Source organism: Megachile rotundata, chromosome 4 (assembly GCF_050947335.1).
Source record: "Megachile rotundata isolate GNS110a chromosome 4, iyMegRotu1, whole genome shotgun sequence".
Lineage (NCBI taxonomy): Eukaryota > Metazoa > Arthropoda > Insecta > Hymenoptera > Megachilidae > Megachile > Megachile rotundata.
The window spans coordinates 13,727,081-13,751,028 of NC_134986.1; the positions used below are offsets into that span (position 1 = coordinate 13,727,081).

The following is a 23,948-nucleotide window of genomic DNA, read 5'->3' on the forward strand; positions in this document are numbered from 1 at the left end:
TGAAATAAAACGAATGTAACAACGTTGCGAACAAACGTTACTGTCACAGAATTGTATTATTGTCAACGCACATGAATGCCGTGGTGAATAATGATCAGTATGACTCGTTTGGGTGTGTGAAAGACCCGTTGAATATCGTATTAGGTAAAGTTAAAAAAAGTCACGACACGTGTAACACGATTCCATCTTTCTGTCTCCTAAATCTGACTTGTTTATAGCATAATTGTCGTAATCGAGTTAATGTACGTGATACGTATCTAAACTCGTGTTAATCCATTAAAAACCTCATTACATATTAGACAAAGTTACTAATTTAAATATTTGAATATACTTCGATTCTGAAAAATTTGAATTGCAAAAATATAATGATAAATAAAATCATTCATTACTTCACGTCTGAATATACCCAGAAGGCTATTTATTCCAATATGAATAAATAGTATCCAATCGAGTACGCGAATTTATTCGTGAATCGTAGATAAATTTCTGAATTCATGAATAATGAATGGTGAATGTATAATTTGCATAGCTAATTATTCAAGCGAAATGGATATCTAAATTCTCACTGGACAGCAGCACATTTGTTAATGACAAATGCATTATTGATAATCTCCGTTACTCTTACGGCCAATTAACATTCTACTTGTGTTTAAATTGCAACGAGGCAAAAAGATTAAATTGCTTTCACTCGTGTGATTTAATTGTAAGTACCTACTCTATTGTGTAATATTCCGGCATATCGTTTGATCGTTCGTGTTAGCAGCACAGGAAGATAGACGTTAGAGTGTCCCACATACCAAGATGCAGAATCGTTTTTGTACGTGCACAGATATCACGTAATATTCTGAACGGGAAAGATATTCAATAGGCGTTTTCCAAGGTGCTTCGATAATTAATTACTAACTGCTTGATACTGATACCCGTTATTTCCGTTCTTATGTTAGCAATTCATATATATATATTTTCCGCTCTGACTCGAAAAGAAACTGCGAGGAACGGTCAGTTAAAAAACACGTTAAAGCTACATATGTTACGTACAGGTTAGTTCAGATCTGACTTTTTAATTTTTGTGTTCTTCTTTCTGTAGATAATCGTTTCAAGCTACTTGTACGGCTTTATATATTACACATAAACGTATTTAATTCCTAACTTACATTTATTTATTAGATATTATTACAAATATTATTATAACTTTTAGTTTGTAATGTATTTAACTTAATTTTCATTGTATGTTAATATAAAAATATGAATCAATGATATTTTATTTGATAATAAATTTTAAGGGTTAAAATCATAAAATACTAGTAACTTAAATTCTTTTCATAGCTCCAACTGTTTCTAAAATAAAATGTTACTCTTTTCGAAAATTTAAAGGATCCTGGGGTTCCTGTATGTCTCTGAGAAAAGTCGCAATTGAAAATTGAGCTTCGAAGCGCTTGAATTAAAAGTAAGAAATATGATCAACACAGTGTTTCGATGAGCGCAGCGAATATTTGAATGAGCACGTAACATTTCGTAGACGACGAGACGCGATACGACGCGAGTGCCGATTTAATGAATGACAGCGGTTGAGAGGCGTGTAACGTAACCCTGTTGCTCGCAAATTAGGAAATTAAAGTCACTTAGGGAAACTAGTTTCGAATAAGTTTCGGATGAGAGCTATACTTATCGTTTACTTTATCGATCAACTTTCTAAACCATCCACAGGTATCCCTGTAATTTGCGTTCTAATTACATTTCTTTAATGCAACGATTGATCGTGTGATTAATTTGTATCATAGAAAGGACCATTATTGTAATTATTTTATAAAAAGTGATTGATTAATATATTGATGATTTGTTACATATTAGGTGTAGACACAAGATAATTTTTTATATAAACATTGTTTTATTTCGATGGGGTTCTAAATGAAATATGGAACATGCACGATGAAATTAGGGGAGGATAAGTCATCACTTTACGATGATTGTAAATGCAAACGGCAGCTGAGGGGTCGAAATACTTTTGCATCCCTTTCATAGTAAACATACATTATGGTTGAATCGTTTATAACAAGCAACGCCGCTGTTCGCACCTTCCGCAACGATTTACGACTTGCAACCATTGGCGTAGCTAGGATTTTTTTTAGCTTGGACCAAGGACCCTAGTTGTAACAGTAGTATGGATATTTTGCAGGTTTGATTTTTGGTGATTTGGGGTTTTGAAAATTGGGAATTTGGGGATTTTAGGTTTTGGGAATTTAGAGGTATGGGGATTTAGGGATGTGGGGAATTTAGGGATATGGGGATTTAGAGGTGTGGAGATTTAAAGATGTGAGAATTTAGGGGGTGGGAATTTAGGAATATGGGGATATGAGAATACAAGAATTTAGGGATATGGAGGTACAGGATATAGGGACTAAGGATATGGGAATTTAAGAATTTAGGAATTAGGGTGTTAGAGATCTGAGAATTTATAAATTTAGTCACGTGGAAATTTGAGAATTTAAGAGTTTGAAAATGTGGAGCTAAAAGAACTAAGGATTTCAAGATAGGTATTTGGTAACTGATTACAAAAATTAAAACATTTAATCTCTAATATGAGAAAGAAGAACTAATTATCCTACATTCTACATTTTTGCTACATCATGAGAAGGGGTGTCGACGTCTTGGAGCAGGGGTAAGGGTACCACGCTTGGTCCCTATCTAGTTACGCCAATGCACGCATCGTTCGTTACATAGCCAAAGACTGGGGTTCGGGCGATTGATCGTGGTGCCGTAAGTAACGCGATATCCCGCAAGGAATGCTCGACGATACCTTTAAACGCGAAGCATTGCCGACAGTGTACGTAGAACTTGACCCCGCTGCGTCAATCCATCGCCGTTCGGTGTCAGTGACCTGCCTCAAAAAAAGAAACTAATTCCACCGGCCAGTGGCCCGTTACACACTCGTCGCACACACGACGGCGACGAGACGGATTCTGCGATTTTCTCGAGTCGAATTCAGAGCCCTCCGCCAAAAACTCATCAGACTTCTGCTAAAATTTCGAACCTACAAGATTCGAATAGTCGGTAGATCGATGCTTGACATTAATAGCAGCACGACTCCAAACATTTCAAATTTAGTGACTCGGAGTTGCATCATGTTTCTATTTTTATCTGGTCAAATGACATATTTATGATAATGTGATATAGTTAATGAGAACCATATTTAGTATCACTAAAGAATCATTACTCAAACAGTTCATAAGTTGTATTTATATTCATATTAATTATTAATAAGGTGTAACATCGTTAAGAAGTTATTTATTCATAGAGTTTGTTATAAATGGTATTATAATATAGTAATAATTTATTATCCAATGATAATTATCTCGTCTATAAATCGCAAGTTTCTCGTCCTTGGTTTCCCCAAGTGGATCAAGTACTTGTAGCCCTTCAACCGTGAAAGCCGTTAATTGTTACAAATCCGATGAAACGAAACGTTGCGATATGGAACGATTGCATGGAACATTATAAACGTTCGTAGGTGGGTAGTGCGTCATCGTTCCATATCGTTGCATTCGATGACAATATTTATCTAAAAAAAATTACGTAACGTTTGCAATGTGCCATGTGTTTGATAGGATTTTATTAATAAGTTGATAATTTTGTTTAACAAGATCATTAGTGTTGATTACGGTCTTACAGATAAGAAGTTAGATATAATCTACTATCTCTTTTTATTTTTAGTTTATCAATTTCCTTATGATACAAGTAGCAAAATATTAATGCTTAATTATAACTAAGTGTATTTATCTTGATGACAATACAATATTTCAATGATATCGTGATAAATTGTCTGAGTATTATAAAATAATATAAAACTATAATTTTTTACTTTTGAAACTATCACGTATCAATTTTATTACAATTTTAAATTTTCTAATTTTTTGTTTTACATTTACCAATTTCTCAAATTTAAAAATTGTTGAGGTTTTAGATTTATGCAATGCGTGGCGATATAACGAGAGAGTAATGATTTTTGCTTCAGGCCCCACAACACCAGTGCCATTCCTGCTGTTATACTATTGAAATAAGTGCAAAATTTGTGGTAACGGGTGTGCGTCTTTCATTTGATTGTATTCCCAGTACAGATCATCAGACGTATCAATTAAGTCAATATTGTAGGTCGTGTATAAGACAGCGTTCGTAGTTATCTTCCAATTGCTCACAGGTCCATTGAGTCGTGTATGCAAACCTATGTCAACAAAATAACTGTAGTATGCGTTGCAATGTATGTACAAGCGCAAAAGACTACAAAAGCGCACTCGGCGATAACAACGAGGCGTTCTAACAAATAAGCGGTATACTTCAAAGACATTGAGAAACGCTAACGGAAATGTAGTTTTTGCGCGTCTCTTTGGTTGTCAATTTCAGATAAATCCAATGGAGATGTCTAATCATGAAGAGTTTTATAAGTATCTTTACTTCCTTGTTGTCATTGATGAAATATTGTGTACATGTTTATTATTAGTGGCAACTACAACTGTCTAGCTTGGTAATAAAGTTGACACAATAACACAATTCAATTTATTGTTTATAACAATGTATTATTTGTCCATTCAATAATCGATAAATATGTATTGAGAAACCTGAAACAGTGAAAGTATAGGTATTTTGGTCCTCTGTGGCACAAAAATTATTAGAGAGTATTAATGTTTACAATAACCATTTCGAGCGACTATCAATGATAACAACTTAACCTCTGTACATGTTATTTATTACGTTATATGATAATAAACTGTGTATAGGTATATTGCATCATAACAGAAATATAAAAAGATGCAACATGTATACAATTTTGTCGATCTTTATTTTTCGTTCTGCTGAATTAATCACTCTACTAAATAAGCGATTTGTAGGATCACGTAGAAGTGTTTTTCGAGAAAGGAGTCAATAGCGAAAGAGTTAAGTTATCCTCGAGGCTGCAGGCGAAATCGGTGCGTTTGTTCGTCGCGAAGATATTTTAGTTGATCGCTCGATTTAATCTTGTTGCGATCTCTTGTTCCGACTCATACGTACCGATTTCCTTGGTGACGCAGCATCGAGCCGGTCGGTCCCGCGACAGAAAGAAACGAAAGTAATTCAAGTAGAATATCGATAAAAAGGAAAGAGCCTTTCGTGTTTGTTTGCAACGTCGAAACGTTAAATCGGTACAGGAGAAGAAGAGAAGAAACTGATCGGTAGCACAAGCCGGCTTTACGAACACGTCCGGGGGAGGCCGCGTAACCAGGCTGTGATTGGTCGAGCTGTGTACCACGTGTCGCGGTAGCTCGGGTGGGGATTGGCCAGTACGTCTGCGCACCGCGGGCGAAAGCGGCGAGTTTTGTTCTAGTATTTACCCCGCGGTGTAAAGTTGGCTCTCGCGCTCTCCGTTGTCCTTAAGTCACGTTCCATTGTCCGCGTCGTTTGTCCAAGTTCGTTTCGTATCGTACACCCTTCACGTTTCGTTCCCGGTATGTGGGTTTCAGTGGTGAACGTGCCGTACGAAATAGTGCGCCATGTTCGCGCCGCGAGTAACACGCGATGCACCGGCTAGCGTGGCAAGTGATGCGTTTTTCTCGTGACGTAGTTAGTGTGTGCATTTAAATACCATCCTGGAGTTTGTTGGCCGTGTGTGAGTGTGTGCGTGAATTAACGCGTCCCTGCCCGTTAGGAACGGCAAAAGTCGAGTGGCCGGGAAACAACGAGGCGAAAGCACGCTGTGGGACTGTGGAATGCACGCTGACAGGTATGTACCGCCACGCCGTCACACTCGGAATTCACTGAGCGGTTCTAACCTTCTTTCTTTATCCTTAATATGTTACTTCCTTTCTCGCTCGTAATAACGCAACGCTTGCGTGTGTATTTACGCGATCGTCCACCTCTCTCTCTCGACTCTTCCCTTTCTATCCTCCTTTCCCTTCGTTTTCTCTGTCTCGCTTCTTTCAATGACCTTCCTCGCGCCTGCGCATGCGCCCTAGACGCTGCGCCACTTTTGACAGCTGTCATGGTCGAAATGCGTATGGTGTACAGATGTGATTATTGATTATATTATTGATATCTTATCGATAACTTATTGATACATAACGATATATCGGTAACATTGTTGCAGCGAATAGAGAGCAATGTCAGTGAACTTGACCTAAGTAGAATGAACGAGTAAATTTCCCATTACCTTATATTATAAATATATCGATGCTATATGAATATGTATGTGTTATACTTCTGAACACAATTTCTACTTCACCAAGGTAGTTTTTTAGTTAGTATTACATTCCACATTTTGTATCTTCTTATCAAACTTTACCCATATGCTGTCACTTACATATGTCTTCATCTGTATCGTTAATGATCTATCATTATTTATTTCATGTAGAATGTTTTTAAAATTGGGAACTTTAGAAATTGCGGTATTGAGAAATTTCAGAATTGGAAAGTTAAATTTTAGAAATTGTGAATTGGAAAATCGGAAAAGGCGAAAATTAAGAGAGTCGAGGAACCTTGAAAATTGTTAAGTGAAAGACCGTAATTACTTCGGGCAAAACTTAAGATATGCGTGAACGATATTATCGATACATCGAGTAGTCAATAGCAGTCCGATATTATCGATATTTATCGCTAATGGTATCAATAGTCTCACCTCCAATACAGAAAGGCGGCCCGTTTCATTTCATCGTATATGATCGAAGGGGGAAAAGCAGCATATTGTCGTTCATTGCACTTCTTTCTCCCCTTTCGCGCATATCGGTATATTTCTATTTACGAGTCTGTTCGATAGATCGTTCGTTGAGAACCGTCAGATATCGGCATTTATAGGCATTACTTTATCGTTGTAATTTGAAATAATCACGAATACTTTGTACATCGTATTGCCAAGGAATGAAAGGTTATACTAGAGCAATAGGTTTTAATCTATTTGTGACGTAAATCAGATATCTCTATTACTTCAATGAATTGAACGATTAATCTTTTTTAATAAACGTTAACCATGCGAACGTTACCGAACACATCTGCAGCGTAGTACACGTTATGTAAAGTGAAAGTAGCTGCAGAAACGTGTTAAAGGTTGAGATACGTAATGTAAAATCGTATATAGTTGTAAATTCAGGTTATTGAACGCTTGATTTGTCGTGCGTTGTTCTGTCAGAAAAATCGCGAACTCTTATCATAAGCTGTTAATCAGATGCTTCACGAATCGAATCACTGTAGAATCAGAGAAGAACATAAACAAAAGATGATCTTGATGATGATGATTTTTCTTCGTTAACTCTTTAGCTTCTTTGTATCTCATACCTATTGATGTTGTTCTACGTTGTGTTAGATTAAGTGGTAAAGTGTCAGCTGTTCAGAATTGTTAAATAGATCTGCGTGACGTTATAAGCATGGAATAGTTCGTATCCTTTTCTTTGAAGTTGCCCGCCAAGGACATCTGACAAATGTCATGAGAATGCTGCTTAACCAGAAACGATTGAAATTAAAACACTGCTCGAGATACTATTGCAGATTATATTTAACAGTTAAGGAACATTGAGAAGAGAAAATTTTTGGGGTTAGATCCATGATACTAATTATAGAATACTCATTGTTGCAAAGTGTAATGCAATTTTACTCTGTCGAATATGTTATATATCCGTAGTAATAATTAAAGAAGACTGGTGTTGCACGGTCACGCGTTGTATGGTCATACGTATAGTCATGTGATATATTGTCATATGTTATATGGTCACGCGTTATATAGTTGTGATATACCATGCATAATCACGCAATATATGGTCACGTGCTGGGTAGGCATATGATTTGTTGTCACGCGTTGTATGCTTATGTGTAGTATAGTCATATGATACGTTGTCACGCGTTGCATCGCCACGCGTTGTATTGTCACGCGTTATATGGCAATGCGCTGAATCCCCACGCGTTATATGACCATGCGTTGAATCGCCATGCGATATATGGCCATGCGTTGAATTTACCACGTGTTGAATCGCCACGCGTTATATGGCCATGCGTTGAATTTGCCACACGTTATATGACCATGCGTTGAATCCCCACGCGTTATATGACCATGCGTTGAATCGCCACGCGTTATATGGCCATGCGTTAAATCGCCACGCGTTATATAGCCACGCGTTGAATCCCCACGCGTTATATGGCCATGCGTTGAATCGCCACGCGTTGTATGGCCACGCATTGAATCGCCACGCGTTATATGGCCATGCGTTGAATCGCCACACTTTATATGGCCACGCCTTGAATCGCCACGCGTTATATAGCCATGCGTTGTTTACCATTATTAAATATTGAATAATGTAATACATAAAATTTTGTATTAAACATTTGAAACTTTAAATTATCAAATTTCTAAATTTTCAGATACTTAAATTTGTCAAATACTAAATTTGAAATCCAATGATTAGAGAACAGGAAAATTTCCATACACAAAAATTTGTTAATCAGATAGAGATTATTAATTTTCTCCTATGCTCTGGTGTTCGAACTCGGACAAACTATCTGTGCACCCCGTTCGAAGCACGTGCATTAACTCTCAACGGTTCACCGCGACACAAACGATTACAAAGTACGATTAATATATCTGTTTGCGTATATACAAGGATCCGTATATCGAATTAGAACATCCAATCACATGATGGAGAGCACGCGTTCATTACATAAGTTGTCTGACGCAGTAGCGAACATCAATTTAAGAAAACGTGTTCTTCCGCCGTGCTGTTTCCCATCAGTATTCTAGATTGAGTCCCATTTAACCACCGCGTGTGTGCTTTGGTATCCTTGATCGCAACGCGTGTCGATCGTTCGTCTTTTTATCCGCGAGAACACTTTTTCCGTTGAGTTATGGCTAATTAACACTAGATCGTTAAGTACGAAACTTGACTAATGTCGAAACGCAAACTTTCACGTTTGTTAGCTGGTGTCAAATTTCAGTAGTGGATTAGGTTAGTTCTGTTTGCAGGATGCAATTCTATGTTCTCTGTGTTTTCAAACTTCTACTCTTTGTATCTTCAAATATTTATATTTCGAAATTTCTATATTCACAAATATTTACATTCGATATTTCTGATATATACTACTTTCCTTCAAGAAGGTAAACAATTAATATTATAAGCTTTATAACAAAATTTGCATCGAGCCGTATTCTTAATTGTAGTTCCCAGTGTCAGTACCTCAAAGTACAATCGCGTATATTTCAAGTAATTACAGTAGTCCCGGTGCATTTATTCCGTGAGAGGAAAGAATTGCAGCCTATCCGCGAGCTCGATCATTCAGGCGATCCGGCTAATAAAACGCAGCGGTAAACCGTCGGATATTTCGATTTCGAGCGGTTTGCTGAAATTACGAGCACGCGTGTACCGTTTCGGCCGAGCTGGTCGCAAGAAATACGGCCACAATAAAGAAGTTGTTTCTTCTTTTTCGTTTGACTTTTTTCAACGGGACAAGGAGGTTTCAGGAAGAAGCGGGCCCAAGGATCGTGGCAGGCCGACAACCTCCACGATCCTTATCCAATTACGTATGCGTAACTTCTGGCAGCGTAAGAATGCCCGGCCAAGTCGTTTAAATTCGCGGCCCGAAGCAATATTTAACGTTACACGGGCCCAGGTAGATCTCCGTTCGTTTCACCGCGGAATATACCGACTCCTTCGTATCCTTTCTTGCGTCTTGTATATTTACCGGTACCTTCGGATACTCGAGGTCGATCGTTACACCCACGCGTTTTCCTTCCCAGGCGCGAGTAACGCAAGTTTTTTTTTTTTTTTTAATTAAACCACCGGGAACTGGAATCCAATGGGCGGTGAAAGCAAGTTGTTTCACGGTCGGATTATTGTTTGCTACACGCGCTGACGAATTCTTCTCTCGAGCCACATCATTAATTATTTACCTATTTATTACAATCGAGAATAAATTTGTCTTTTCTAGGGAAAATGTAATAGCCAAGGAAGGGTCTTTCACTCTAGGGATTCAGGATCCATGGACTTGAGATTCTAGGGATTTGGGAGCTAGAGATTTGGGATTTAGAGACTAGGAGATCTAGGGATTTAGAAATTTAGAGAATTGGCATCCAGGAAATTTGGGATCTAGGGATTTGAGATCTAGGGAATTGGAATCTAGGGAATTTAGAACTTAGGGAATTTGGATTCTAGAGGAGTTGAGATCTAGAGGATTGAGATATAGGGAATTTGGGATCTAGGGAAGTGAGAATCTAGGAATGTGGGGTCTAGGAAATTTTGAATCTAGGGAATTGGGAATCTAGGAATTTTGAGTCTAGGAAATTTTTAATCTAGGAAATTTGGGATTTAGGGAATTGGGAATCTAGGAATTTTGGGTCTAGGAAATTTGGGATCTAGGGAATTGGAAATATAGGAATTTGAGGTCTAGGGAATTTGGGATCTAGGGAATTGGAAATATAGGAATTTGAGGTCTAGGGAATTTGGGGCCCAGGGAATTTTAATTCTAGAGAATTGAGCATCTAGGGAATTGGTAATCTTGGAATTTGGGGTCTAGGGAATTTGGATTTTCGGGATCTGAGATATAGGAGATTTGGAATCTAGAGAATTGGGAATCTAAGGATTTGGGATCTGAGAAGTAGATCTGGGGATTTCGGATCTATCGATATTTCGCCTAGGAATTTTTATTTAGAAATCCATGGTCCTAGCTCTTGCACATTTAGGGACTTTTATATCTAGAGTCTTGCAGATCTACGCATTTACAGATCTAGTGACCTGCATCAGTTATTTGGGTCAAGACTCTTTGGAGTCTAGAGACTTTCATCTAGAGTTTCTCGGATATAGAGAAAGACCGTAGACTCGTAGATCTAAAGACTCAGAAATACAGGAATTTGCTATCTAGAGATATGGGAATGTAGGCCCAAAAATTTGACTTTCTATGAATATAGAGATTTGGAAATACGAAAGTTTGCGAATGTAAATGTTTAAAGTACGTATTTAAAGTAGATCTATGTTTAAGCCAAGTAAATTCGAAGTAATAATTCCAAAGATGATATTAATTTAAGTAACGGCAGTAGCAGTCAATAGTACCCGTGCAACAGTTGCCTCATTAAACGCGCTACCAACGTGAATAAACAACAGCACGATGCGCAACAGTTTCGTTCTTTTCTGCACAGCAGAAAATTGCATCACTGAAAATTACGGGTGAATTACACGCGGCGTGCTGCCACTTAGATTCGTCGTGGAACGGTTCCTTTAACAGGCATTAAATATCAGCCGTAAAACGCGGCAGTTCGTTTTCCATAATATTAGCGATCCTCGGTTGGAATCCGTCGAAAGTTCCTCGAAACGTCACAGTTCATAAATTTCTAACAAAGTCCCTCTCGCGATGCTTTCGATTCCGCGCACGCAAACCCAACCGATTCGGGGCTTTGCAAATCATGCGTCTCGTTTCTTATGTAATTCCACGTAACTTCCTTCCCTTTTTTTTTATTCGGTTGTTCGCCTTTGTTCTCGCGGCGAAAGGAAGGGTCGTTCACCGCCGGCTGATTCGCGGATTTGTGTACTAAAATAGTGCACCGTTTTCATGGCAAAATAAATAGAATAGAATTCAGGATGTACGCCGCATTATTCTAAGTAACAGAACGAATGTTTTGACCGAGGTTCGCTTAAACCTCGGACGTATAGTAGCTAATTTAACCCCTTAATATATGTGCATGCTAGATTACTATTTTAAACCTAGCTAAAATAGTAAGAAAAATAAGAATGCTGAACTTACAAAAAATACAGCTAAACATAACTATTAAAAAATTGAAACAGCTTAACTCCTTCCCGTGTCGTTTATCTATCAGACGTGTCGGTCAAGACTAACTATTCAGTACTACAACATTAAAACGAACAAAGAAAATTAAAATGTCCTAAGTATTTTATATTCAGGGATCCTTGATAACGCAACTTACAATTGGACCTAAAAGTTAAAGAACATTCAAAATTTGAGTAAGGTTTGTCACATTTGAGCTGTAAGTGCGTCACGAGCGAGACTCGTCAAAGTACGGGAAGAGGTTAACGAAGTTTCATTGAAGTTGCATGAAACACATTTTTGATTTGTTAGAAAAAAAGCGTGAGAAACCGAATAGAATTTGTAACAAGTGGTATCGTGTGCAAATGAGACACGTGTCGCGAGGAAAGGGTGAAACAATAAGTAGAGCAGAAATCGAAGTCGGTGTGTCGGCTGTTACAGAAAAAGGAGACTCGGCGGCCGGAAGGGTTCGAGGGTAGAGCATGAGGGCCAGCGTGGAAGCACGGAAAGACGGTTCACAGTTCGGTGAAACGGTTAATGAGTGGAAATCACCGAACACGGCTGGCTACGTCTCTGTCTCCCCTGGCTGGAGATGAGCACGAAGGAGCTGAACACGAGCACGATGACAACCACCATGACCACCGGCACGTTACGATCCTCGCCGAAGCTGGATGTCGCGGCCGAGGACGACGAAGAGCCACCGACCCCGTTCGAATCCCTGGACATGGACCTGGTGAACGGACCGAATCCCTGGCTTCCGGCCTACGGTTTCCAGCTACAACATCGTACACATTTCCAGTCCACGCACGAGGATCTACGGGCTAATGGTTCGTACTGTTACTCTTTCACTTTCTACGCGTTCACTGCCCATGGGGTTAGGCTGATCACCGATGTAAACAATACCGACAATGTTATGGAGTCGAATAAATCAACGAGGAACAATGCTACGAGATTCTTAATGGCCTACGTTATGTTCTACAGATATCTCTTTTATCTGCATTTTCATTGATGTGTTTCGGTATTTAAGGACACTTAGCAGAGCTTGCTAAATTGCTGTTTTCAAATTGATAAATTTCTACGCTGTCGCGCTTGAAAATTTGATAATTTCGATTACCTGGAATTTATACAATTGTCTTTTATAAAGATTTTTAAAAAGTCTGATTTCATTTTTGTCACTTCTCAATAAATAATTCATTGAATTCGTTATTAAATATCTTGCTTCAAGAATAAATTTGTATTTCATTAATTAATGTGATTTGACTCGACAAAGAGTGTTATACTTATCTGGAGTTGTACTCCAGTTAGAATTGTGCTTATCTAGAATTTTCTTCTGGCTGATCCACACGCACTTATCATGAATATTTATGCTTTTACCGTATTGGAAGTGAATATTTAAACAGTTAATATTACGCTTTCGTTATTTCCGATTTCTTCGAATGCCCAAGTACTGACAACACCCGAAGCAGTATCATAAGCGCTAATTTGCTCGAATGATCAATCGTGAGTAAGAGAACATTGATTTCCGATAATTTCATTCACGCGTGACAACAACGCAGCTTCGAATTTGTTTCTCGAATTGGTCGCAAAAACATTAGCGAGAAGATGCAATTTATATTCATGAATTTAAATCGTACATTACATCGACGCTTTCGTTACAGCGATTATCGATCGAGAACCGATTAAATATGTTTCCGGTCGTGTCATCTATTCGTTAAGCGTTCGATTAACATTTAAATGGCGCGCAATTAAATGTCCGTCCGATAGTACGGATTTATCCGTGCGATTTCGGCTCGATATCGGATCTCAAAGTTGTACGTAACATGCTAATTGACACTGATTAGCCGCGCGCTCGGTTATTGCGACAAACGGGAAACTTTATTCGCCTGCGACGAATTTCCTGCGTGTCCTGTTCTTCGTCTACGCTCTGAATATCCTCGGCAAGCTGCAACGTTACCGTACTTTTCATCTGATAGAAAATAGCGCGGGTTTGCATACAAATCGCACGTTAATGGCCAGACTTAACGCGAACTACTTTCTACAAACGTGGACGAGCGTGCGAGAGTTAATGAAAAATACAGATTGGATATCTGACTGCGCAATTTCCATTCATGAGAAGGACATCGTCGGATTGTTTACAAAAAATTCTTCGACATTTGCCGGCGAATATGTAGCAAAATTATTGAGTATAGATAGTGTTGATATATTGAGATTTATGAATTTAGGGATATTTTGGATCTAGAAATATATTGGATCTAGGAATATTTGAATCTAGCTATATTTTGGATCTAGGGATATTTGGAGCTATAGGTATTTTCCATCTAGAAATATTTTGGATCTAGGAATATTTGAATCTAGCTATATTTTGGATCTAGGGATATTTGGAACTATAGATATCTTCCATCTAGAAATATTTTGGATCTAGGAATATTTGAATCTAGCCATATTTTGGGTCTAGGGATATTTGGAACTATAGGTATTTTCCATCTAGAAATATATTGGATCTAGGAATATTTGAATCTAGCTATATTTTGGATCTGGGGATATTTGGAACTATAGGTATTTTCCATCTAGAAATATTTTGGATCTAAGAATATTTGAATCTAACCATATTTTGGATCTAGGAATATTTGGAGCTAGGGGTATTTTTGATGTAGAAATATTTTGGATCTAGGGATGTTTGGGTCTACTGATATTGGTATCTAGGAATATCAACACCTACGTATACGATCGTTTAGAAATATAGTGATGATTTACAGACATTGCAACATGAAAATATATATGATATAATACTGAAAATTCCAGGTTTGTTTCCCTAGGAAGAAGAATCTTAGGAATATTTGTTACTTTATTAGTAATTGCTATAAATTCTATGGTAATTGAAATACTTTTTATTAATAATTACGTCTGACTGTGAACTAGTACGCACTTAGCGGAGGATTAAATAATAGCGACTCGTGTAGGGTTTCGAAGAACGTTGAAATATTTGCTCGTCAGACCATCCGTTCGTTTCTTTCAATTGTGTAACCTTGTTGCAATTAGTCGGAGTGTAACGTAAGTACACGAAAGAAGGTAGATCATCGGGTATTTTTGTACGAAACGCTGGATTATTCACGTTGCTTGGTTAAAGGCAACAGGCGACTGCAACAGGTGGTTTCCTTCCATCATGATGTTGCATAGCACTGCGTGCCTCGCCGCTTGTGCAAGACAAATTGCATTCCCGGAAGACGATTTCTTCTTACACTGACCATTACTATACTATAACTATACCAATCCGCTTGTTTTTGCGTAAAATAGAACGGCAGGTCAACTTAGGTTAGGACGGGTCAGGAATTCGATCGGAGTTCAAAGTAACACGTGTAATATTTCACAGTATGCCGTAGCAATTAATGCGAATCGTCGATTGTAGAATTTTTGTGATTTGGAAAAATTCGGATGTTACAAATTCTTACAATGGATTTTTCTTGCTAATCACGGTTTTATTTTGAATTTCAGGCGCAGGTTCACGTTTATGAACTTTGGAGGAAATTTTTCCTTTCATCGATATTTTTTTAGAAGTATGATTGTCTATAAATAATTAACAAGTCCGATGGAGTATTAGTCGCCTGCTGTCCCAATGTTGCAAATTTTTAGACCAATTGGGTGCTGTACCAATATCTGATCCTTTCAAGGGACACCCATTAAAGTTAATTTCTTCAGCTCTTAGGTACTCCGAGAGTAGAGTGCAGACGTGCTGATTCGAATTCACAAACCTCGTTCTTCTTCAACGCTCTCTTATAAATATTTCACGGGATTTGCACTCTTTACGATCGTTTGTTTTTCTTCACGTAGGCCTCCTGGTAGAATTGATAGAACAGGTAGAAGTTGATCATTAAGTTCACTAGCATTATTCCAGGTAGGAATTTCAGGTCTGAGCATCCTGGGATGAACGCCTGCGCCACGTACAGCATCAGTACGATAAATTGAATCTGTTCGGGACAGAAAAGTAATATTAAACATTTTTATAGCACAAAAGTACGCAATATCCATTATTATTAATTTGGTCGAAATGACGCACTAGTGCGTCCTTAGAAATTATACGAAATTACTGTAAAATAATTGTGAATATAAAGACGATAATATCAAACGTTGCAATTAGCGTTGAAAATTTGCTACTTTTGGTGCGACATGAATTTCCCCCTAGATAGTTTCCTGAACGAGTGTAGTTGCTTACCATTTGCATGATGGTGATCAAAGGTTTGATTTTATTAAGGTATCGTTGCACAGTCGGTCCGAACGTTGCCGCCAGATAGTAAGAGTACATTATCACGTGTATCCCGCAATTGACTACCGGAATAGTCATCGTCATTCCATTGACGTTATACTTCACACAAAGCCATGCGATTATAACCGTCGAAACATGGTGATACAGATGTAGAAACGACACTTGTCGTTGTTTCTTTCTTAGGACGAAGATTCCAGTCTCCACGTAATCGATCAATTTTAAGATTAGCAGGTACCACATTATCCTGCAGATCTGTAACAAAAGTTGTTTTTCTCTATGGGAATAAAAAATAAACGGGGTGGGTATGATGCTTTTTGCAGTAGTCTTTTTTAAACCCTTGTCTGACATGTAGTAGCTCATATGTGATGAATCTTACTTTAGTTTTTAATACAAGTTTGAGTCCAAACATAGTTTACAAAATTAAGGATCGTCAGTACAAGCTTGATATAGCATTTCAACTACCTTTATTTATTTTAATATTGTAGTTATGGTCAGCTCTAGTTGACGCACCTGACATGTGACGCACTCATAGTTCATATGTGATGAATCCTACGTGAATTTTTAATACTACTCTATTTGGAGTTTGAGTCCAATAATTTGCAAAGTCAATACATAACACCCGAATATAAGATTGACATAATATTTCAACTGTCTCTATTTATTTTAATATTGCAGTTGTGATTAGCTCTAGCTGACACACCTGACATGTGACGCACTCATAGCTCAAATGTGATGAATCCTACGTGAATTTTTAGTATTACTCTATTTGGAGTTTGAGTCCCATAATTTGCAAAGTTAAAGATTCTCAACACAAGCTTGACATAACATTTCAACTGTCTTTATTTATTTTAATATTGTAGCTGTGATTAGCTCCAACTGACTGTAATAAATCTACATGAATCCACATGTGATTTATCTACATGTGATAAATCCTAAGTAGATTATTAATACTCCCCTATTTGGAGTTTGAATCCAATAATTCACAAAGTCAGAAATCCTTGAATACGAAACGAACAAAACATTCCAACTTCCTTTATTTGTTTTAATATTGTAAATATGAATAATTAATTCTGACATGCACTTGACATGTAAACTGTACAAGGGGTTAATAATCAGGTCGTTGTATATGAAATTATGAAATCGTTTCGAAGTGTCACGTAATTTGTTTTTGCACAAAATTAACATAAAATAGTACCATTGATATATCAGTTCGAAGTTAAAGGTTTAGCGAAAATGAATACTTAAACATTTCGTTGATATTCTCGCTAAATTATTCATATAACATATCTTATTATTTATGTTTTTATATTGATCTTGTTTAGTATTAAACGAGGAATGTTTTTTATCTCTCATTGTATATAAATATAACGAATCTTTTGCATGGTTTACATGCATATGTATATAAGTAAAAAATGAAAGTTAGCTGATTGAATAATGACCTCGATCAATTGATTAATAAAGATTAATTCAAATTGGCTTTGAAGGCAATTTATGTAAAATATTCGTCGCCTTGCAGTTGTGTTTTGAAGGTAAAATGCAGGTATAATTGGAAGATTTCAAATCTAGAAATGCTTAAATATCATAAACGCAGTATGTCTGAAAATTCCTGGGTCCCTTAGTCTGTAATTTTCTATATCTTCAAAATCGAATTCTCAATATCTTCAGAATATAGCAATTCTTTATATCTCTAAATTACTACATTCGAAATTTTTTGTATTCCAGATCACTCTTCACTCACGTATACCTCAATTCCCTAAATCCCCCACATCCTCGATTCCTCAAATTCCTGTACAACCACATCACAGTATCTCCACGTTTCTTCATAAAAATTTGCAAAATATGGAAGAGAAATTTACATTAATATTCTATTATATTGCGCAAAATATCAAAAATACTTTACACTGTAAAGTATGAATGTGTATTTGTTTTCCAGGGTTATTACGCCATTTGCATTGTAACACGTGTTACCGCGTCGAATGTCACGGGGGTCAGCAATGACTGGCACAAGAAATTTAACGTACACTCCGACTCAAACGTAATCGGACTTAGGGTTATATCATCTTGAAACCACGTAGAAAATTTCCTAACAAAGGTTTTGACAATGTTCGGTTGTGTATTCTCAGAATGCTACAAATTTACGATGTCCTTTCATTTTTCTTTTGAAATCATTAATATTTGAGTTATTAATTTTAGTTTTAGTAATATTTGATTCATTAGCTCGTAGCTGTTTTGTGAATCATTAGGATCGACAAGTGTTCTCTTTTAGAAAATAAAGAATTTTTTTCAGTAGAGATAAAAGGGTGAAACCCTGTTTCAAATAATTTACTGACCATCTTTTTGCATATCGATTCTTTGTACTCAAGGATTGATCGATAACTTAAAATGACTTCAAATTAACACTGTCATATAAAAATATTATATTTCAATATTTTGCGTATCTGCATCAAAAGGAAGAAACTTAAACATCAAGCTCTGTATTTTTTGTTTGTACGGTACCTTATAAAATAATCAAGATCGGCTTGTGGGGGCAAGTATTGTAATACGTTGCTCGGCGTCTTCCGCCGTGATTTTTTCGTTCGAAAATTTAACTTAACCTTCCAACTTTTTCTAACTTTAATTCAGAATAATACATAGCCTTCGATCGAATTTGATCTAAATAGAAGTCAAAGTAAAAAATTGAAGTCTAACAGAAATCTCTGAAGCGGTCAGCAAAAATTTTGACGTACACTTGAAACTTTTACAAAAACTTTGAAAGCAACAGTATTGGTACGATTGTTAAGTTCAGACTAAGCAAAGATGGAGTTCAATGACTCGAGATATGAAAATGGTCACTGAGTTGCCGTATTGGGCCGAGTGGCGAACGAGACTTCTCGAGTGCAAAGGTTTAAACGTTAAACTACAAAAATAATAAATACTATGCGTTGCTTAATGATTCAAACACAAAGTTGCAAACTTCACTTTGCGAAGGAAGAAGTCAGTCGTCTGCTGTAACCTCTTTCTCGGACTTACACTACTTGTGAATCACCCTGTATAAAACCCCATCTCTACTCGCGTATACAAAATAAAGACCCAACTCAAAAAAATTGTGGAAAGTGCTAAAAGGCGGCTAATCGTGTGGAAACCTTCATACCTTCATCGACGTAGGATTCATAGTTAAATCGATCGGCGCACAATAGAAGAAGTAATCCTCGTACCATCCAGCGTCAAATATCTCTTTAATGATCAGCGCGTTCGCCACGATTTGAAACACATTGTATATCTTGATGACGGTCTTCAAGGAGTACGCTTTCTTCTTCTCCATATATCTCGGGCCACATTGTAGCACAAAGTACAGGTACGAGAATGTCAACACAAACAGAATCGAAGGCGAGTTTACCAGAATCCAGTCTTTGGTCCTCGGGTCTGTATAATGTTAGAGCCGTTAAAAGATATTTTTTTTGACAATGTACACGCATCTTCGATCACTCACCGGCCAAATCCTCATTCAAGTAGTGATACCATGATAATATACTCATGTTTGACACCTATTCACCGTGACTACTCGCTGCTAAGTCGTCGAGTGCAACTATCACCGTACCGTCCGACTTGTTTTTCGGACAGCGCTGAAAACAATAGAAATAATACGTAAATCAATTATTCTTTATATACGGACCCGTAATCGTGATCCTCAATGAATTTTAAACACGGATAATACGTACGTAGGTCGTGGGAATTGTAAAGCCGAATCGTTTTGTATCTTCGACATTACTTTTTCATTTCCTATAAGGAATTTGATATTAGAATATCTGGTATCGTACATGTTTTTAAGTAGAAATTATTGGGTGTGTGGTTTGATTTTTATTGATAAGTAAAGGTTGTGTTGGAAGGTGTTATGGATATTTTTTGTAGTGACGTAAAAGGTAATCAACGCGTGTTTCGAATAATGTTATTTATTGACGTAGGTGAATGGGAACCGAGGTGAACCTACTGACCCAGTAGCAAATGTGGACTATATTTTAAATTTATGAACTTTATATAAAGTTTTTGAGAAGCAGAATTTCTTAGTGCGTTAAGTAACAAATTTTTTAGGTTGCATGTTACTGTCATATCCCTAAAGTCTCATATTTCTGAAATGTCAGATATCAACCTTTATTGTTCAAATTATTAAATCTTTCAATTCCTATGTTCATGAACTTTTATATCTTTAAAATCTCAAGTCTGAACATTTTCAAGTTTCTAAAGTCTTAAATCTTTAAAATTGCTGAAGTTCCAAATCTTTGAAGTCTCAACTGCTTAAATTCTCAAATCCTTAAAATTAAGTATCTCAAAATTCCTCAGTCTAAAAATTCCTGAATGCCAAAATTCCCAAACCTTAAAATTCCCAAACCTCAAAATTCTCAAATTCTTAAAATTCGCAAATCTAAAAATTCCCAAATCTCAAAAATCCTAAAATTCACAAATATCAAATTTCCCAAGTCTCAAAATTCCTGAATGTCAAAATTCCCAAACCTTAAAATTCCCAAACCTCAAAATTCTCAAATCCCTAAAATTCCCAAATCTCAAAAATCCTAAAATTCACAAATATCAAATTTCCCAAGTCTCAAAATTCCTGAATGTCAAAATTCCCAAACCTTAAAATTCCCAAATCTCAAAATTCTCAAATTCCTAAAATTCCCAAATATCCCAAACTTCCCAAAATTCCAAAACTTAAAAATTCCCAAACCTCGAAAATCCCAAATCCCTAAAATCACAAGTCTCTAAAATCACAAATCCCTGAACTCCCAAACCTCAAAAATCCCTAAACTTTCAAATCTCAAAATTTTCCTATTTCACGTAGAATGACGTTTCATTAAAAAAGTTTTACCAATAGTTATTTTTCAGTTGTACCGTTGAAATGACGTCAATTCAAAGCTCGATAATGTAGTACCGTCACATCATACTGTCTAATGCGGTTCAATTAGGCCACCTTTTTTTTGTACGTTTCCGCTATCGTATCGATGGAATTAAAATACTTCCTATTCTCGTGCACAGCATTTGTTTGCAACTTATATAGAACACATTCTATGGTTTTTGAAAATTTTTTTTTGAGCAATCATAAACTTATCGAATTAAGAAATCTCTAATTTATTTGCGATTTAGACATTTTCCCAGCAAAAGTAATTTAGAAGTTCCGAAATTTAGAAATTTTATATGCAAGGCTTTTTCAGCTACAAAGCTTTAAATATTCTAATTAATGATCATTAAAATTTATTAATTTATCCACTTAAAAATTTGTGAATTTCAAATATGAATATAATTTTATCGTAACAGATACCAATCGAATAATAAAAAATTTAAGTTAATGCTAATAACAACAAATTAGAGTAAAATATTATGCAAGAAAATATAGTGACGTGTCGAAACGATATTATTGTTGCTTATCAATGAACTAAATAGTGTAGTAATATATGCGTATTACGTGATTCATAGTTTATTAATAATCTATCTATGCCATCACCAGAATATATTTACTATTTATCTGATGTTTTTGTTTTCAAATTACGTCTGTTCTCGTATTTCTCTGTCTAACATATATTTCAGCCGAATATTATATTTACGATTTCGGAGTACGTAGTATATTCTCTTGTATATAAACAGTTCCGAAGCGTTCCATGAATTAGTCGAACGAGTTTCGCTGAGATATTAGAAAATACCTTAATATAAGTCACTGTCAGTGCGATAATAAGAGAAACATTATGTACAACAGGAATCGATATCCCAAAACTGTATTGTGTAAGGAAATTTGTAGACACGTGCTTCTAAGGCAAAATTTTTGCATGAAGTTGTGATTAAAATTTTTAATCATACTGCAACTGAAATTGAAATTGTGACCGGAATTGAAATTAAAATTGATGTTAAAATTCATGTAAAAATTTAAATAGAATTAACATTACAGTTGACGTTAACATTGAAACTACAGTTGAAGTTAAAATTAATATTTAAGTTAAAAATGAAAATGAAATTAAAATTCATATAAAAATTTACATAAAATTAATATTAAAGTTGACATTAAAATTGCAATTGAAGTTAAAATTAAAACTGAAACTGAAATTAAATTAAAATTAAAACCAAAATTAAAAATAAAATATAAAATTACCCCCTTTCATCAAATATCTGTCCTAATTCAAAATTGAGATCTTAAAAAGTAAATTTGCTCCCGCACATCAATAAATTCCCAAAAGTGCAATATTTTTTGAAGTTATAATCTGATTTCTCACAAAGTTATCGAGATAAAAAATGATCTGTAGCAAAAATGGAGGTCAAAGACGATCAAACTGCCTAATTAATTATATAATTAAATTTGCTCCATATCAACCGCGAACATCTATTTTAATCGACAAATTAAATTTGTTCACAGACACAGTATTGGTGCAGCAGGTGGATTTTTTAGAAACCATTCTAGAAGAAACATCCGACGATTTGCAAAGCGATTCCGACCGTAGCGGGACCACGTATTGGGTCGGTTCTGATTCAGAAACCGAAAGTGTGATACACATACGAGCGAAGCAGAAATTAGCAGGTAAGAAAAGATTCGTCTGGTATTAGATCTAATTTGGCCCCATGTGATTGTTGCGTACCCCCGAATCGTCTAAGAATAGGTTTAAAAATACCGGGGCTCTTGGACCAGACTGTCTAATGTCAATTTGGCAAGTCCCAACATGGGCTGAATGCCCATGTGTCAAGTTACGTTATAAACAGCGCGAGTTTGTACTTGTAGGGAAGTTTTGACCTGCATAGTGTTGTGTTGGGAAAGACTTGAAAGTTGGGCTGTCGAGTTTCTATATTTTCAAAGATCCAAAACACATTTTCACATTTCTAGTCTCAAATTTTTCATATTCCCAAATTGCCTATATTTTTTAAATTTCGAAAGTACTCTTAGTTCCAGAGCATCAAATTATTAAGTGCCAATAAATATCACCTGATATTCGCATCATTTTATAGAACAAAAAATACCACTTTTATGTTTGATTTTAATTTTTCATATTTAGTAACATATCCCTTGAACTTATATTTGTAACAAATACCAAGGAGATTGTATAAATCAATTTAAAATAATTTATCCGAGACATAATTGATGTTACTCAATTCCCTGTGAGATTCCTTGTAGCATACCAACGGTGCAACGTTCAAGTGTGCACGGTTGCAGTTCTTCAGGTGCCTCTGTCTCTTCCTCGCTTCCTGTATTTGCAAACCTTCGTTTCATTTATTCTTTCGCTTATGCAAACGAATAGACTTGAACAAAATATTGCATTAAATGGTACAATATCTTTTACAATATAAAATTTTTCCAACAGGACTAAAAGTATATACACAATCCAAGAATTGTTTCATGAAAGGATGAATAATACACACTTACATATAGTATAAGGAAATTTTGCTAAACATCTTGTTAAGTAATTTTTCAAAACACCAGCTATTTTTTTAAATAATTTCCTTTAGAGCTTACTCGCATACTATTGAAGTCACATATATAACATGTTATGCTTGAAGCTAATAGAGAATATGTTATTTTGAAGTCACATAGATAACATATTATGTTTGAAGCTACATAGAGAATATGTATTATGTCTGAAGTCTCATAGATAACATGTTACGCCTAAAGTTACATAGTGAACATATATTATGTCTGAAGTCACACAGGTAAAATATTATGCTCGAAGTTACATCAATAACAATACGATCGTGGTTGTCGACTTTTTCGCGAACGGATCGAATGAAAGAGAAACCTAAAAAGCCGCACGCCTTCGGACGTATACTTTTACTTGGAAGTATGTAGATTTAAGCCACTTGCCACGGTAATTAGACGGTAACCGTATCCTAGACAATTAATCTTATATGCTTGTGCTCGCCAGTTATCTTCTCACGAGTATCACTAGCAGTTTCAATAAAACAAACTTACGAAGCTGTT

The 23,948-nt window shown here is 36.1% G+C and overlaps 2 protein-coding genes and 1 long non-coding RNA gene across 11 annotated transcripts in view; 1 reads left to right on the plus strand and 2 right to left on the minus strand.

The window, feature by feature from the left end:
* Positions 1–3,269: 3,269 nt before the first annotated feature.
* On the minus strand, positions 3,270–5,201 carry LOC105662660 (uncharacterized). 2 transcript variants are annotated; one of them, XR_001096206.2, is made up of 4 exons: positions 5,044–5,200; positions 4,332–4,613; positions 3,927–4,219; positions 3,270–3,559 (listed from the first exon to the last, which is right to left on the minus strand). It is a non-coding gene; the product is annotated as an uncharacterized LOC105662660 (long non-coding RNA). The 2 variants fall into 2 exon arrangements; XR_013037804.1 differs by having other exon boundaries at positions 3,270–4,219; positions 5,044–5,201.
* Positions 5,202–5,353: 152 nt separating this feature from the next.
* Positions 5,354–23,948, plus strand: part of LOC100883400 (uncharacterized) — a 109,829-nt gene continuing 91,234 nt past the window's right edge. For 7 of the 8 annotated variants that reach the window (XR_013037795.1, XR_013037796.1, XM_076530395.1 and 4 more), the window contains exons 1-3: positions 5,354–5,752; positions 12,202–12,587; positions 22,398–22,559. Coding sequence is in view for 6 of the 8 variants with exons in the window: in XM_076530395.1 (XP_076386510.1) it covers positions 12,353–12,587; positions 22,398–22,559 (397 nt within the window). In the remaining 2 variants the exon portion in view is untranslated. Of the gene's footprint in view, positions 5,753–12,201; positions 12,588–21,679; positions 21,773–22,397; positions 22,560–23,948 lie in introns of those variants that run through there. The other variant, XM_076530397.1, reaches the window with a different exon arrangement.
* On the minus strand, positions 15,216–19,651 carry LOC100876248 (very long chain fatty acid elongase AAEL008004). The gene is made up of 4 exons (XM_003704030.3): positions 19,491–19,651; positions 19,152–19,423; positions 15,971–16,273; positions 15,216–15,725 (listed from the first exon to the last, which is right to left on the minus strand). Exons 1-4 carry the CDS (start codon positions 19,534–19,536, stop codon positions 15,561–15,563), a joined length of 786 nt encoding a protein of 261 aa, XP_003704078.1. The 5' UTR covers positions 19,537–19,651; the 3' UTR covers positions 15,216–15,560.

Bases quoted from the DNA above. Each gene is read 5' to 3' on its own strand.
- LOC100876248 (XM_003704030.3), bottom strand. From the start codon at position 19,536: ATGAGTATATTATCATGGTATCACTACTTGAATGAGGATTTGGCCG. The intron at 19,424-19,490 runs GTGAGTGATCGA...AACATTATACAG, and splicing joins CTTGAATGAGGATTTGGCCG to ACCCGAGGACCAAAGACTGG. The intron at 16,274-19,151 runs GTATGAAGGTTT...CTTTTGTTACAG, and splicing joins TGAATCCTACGTCGATGAAG to ATCTGCAGGATAATGTGGTA.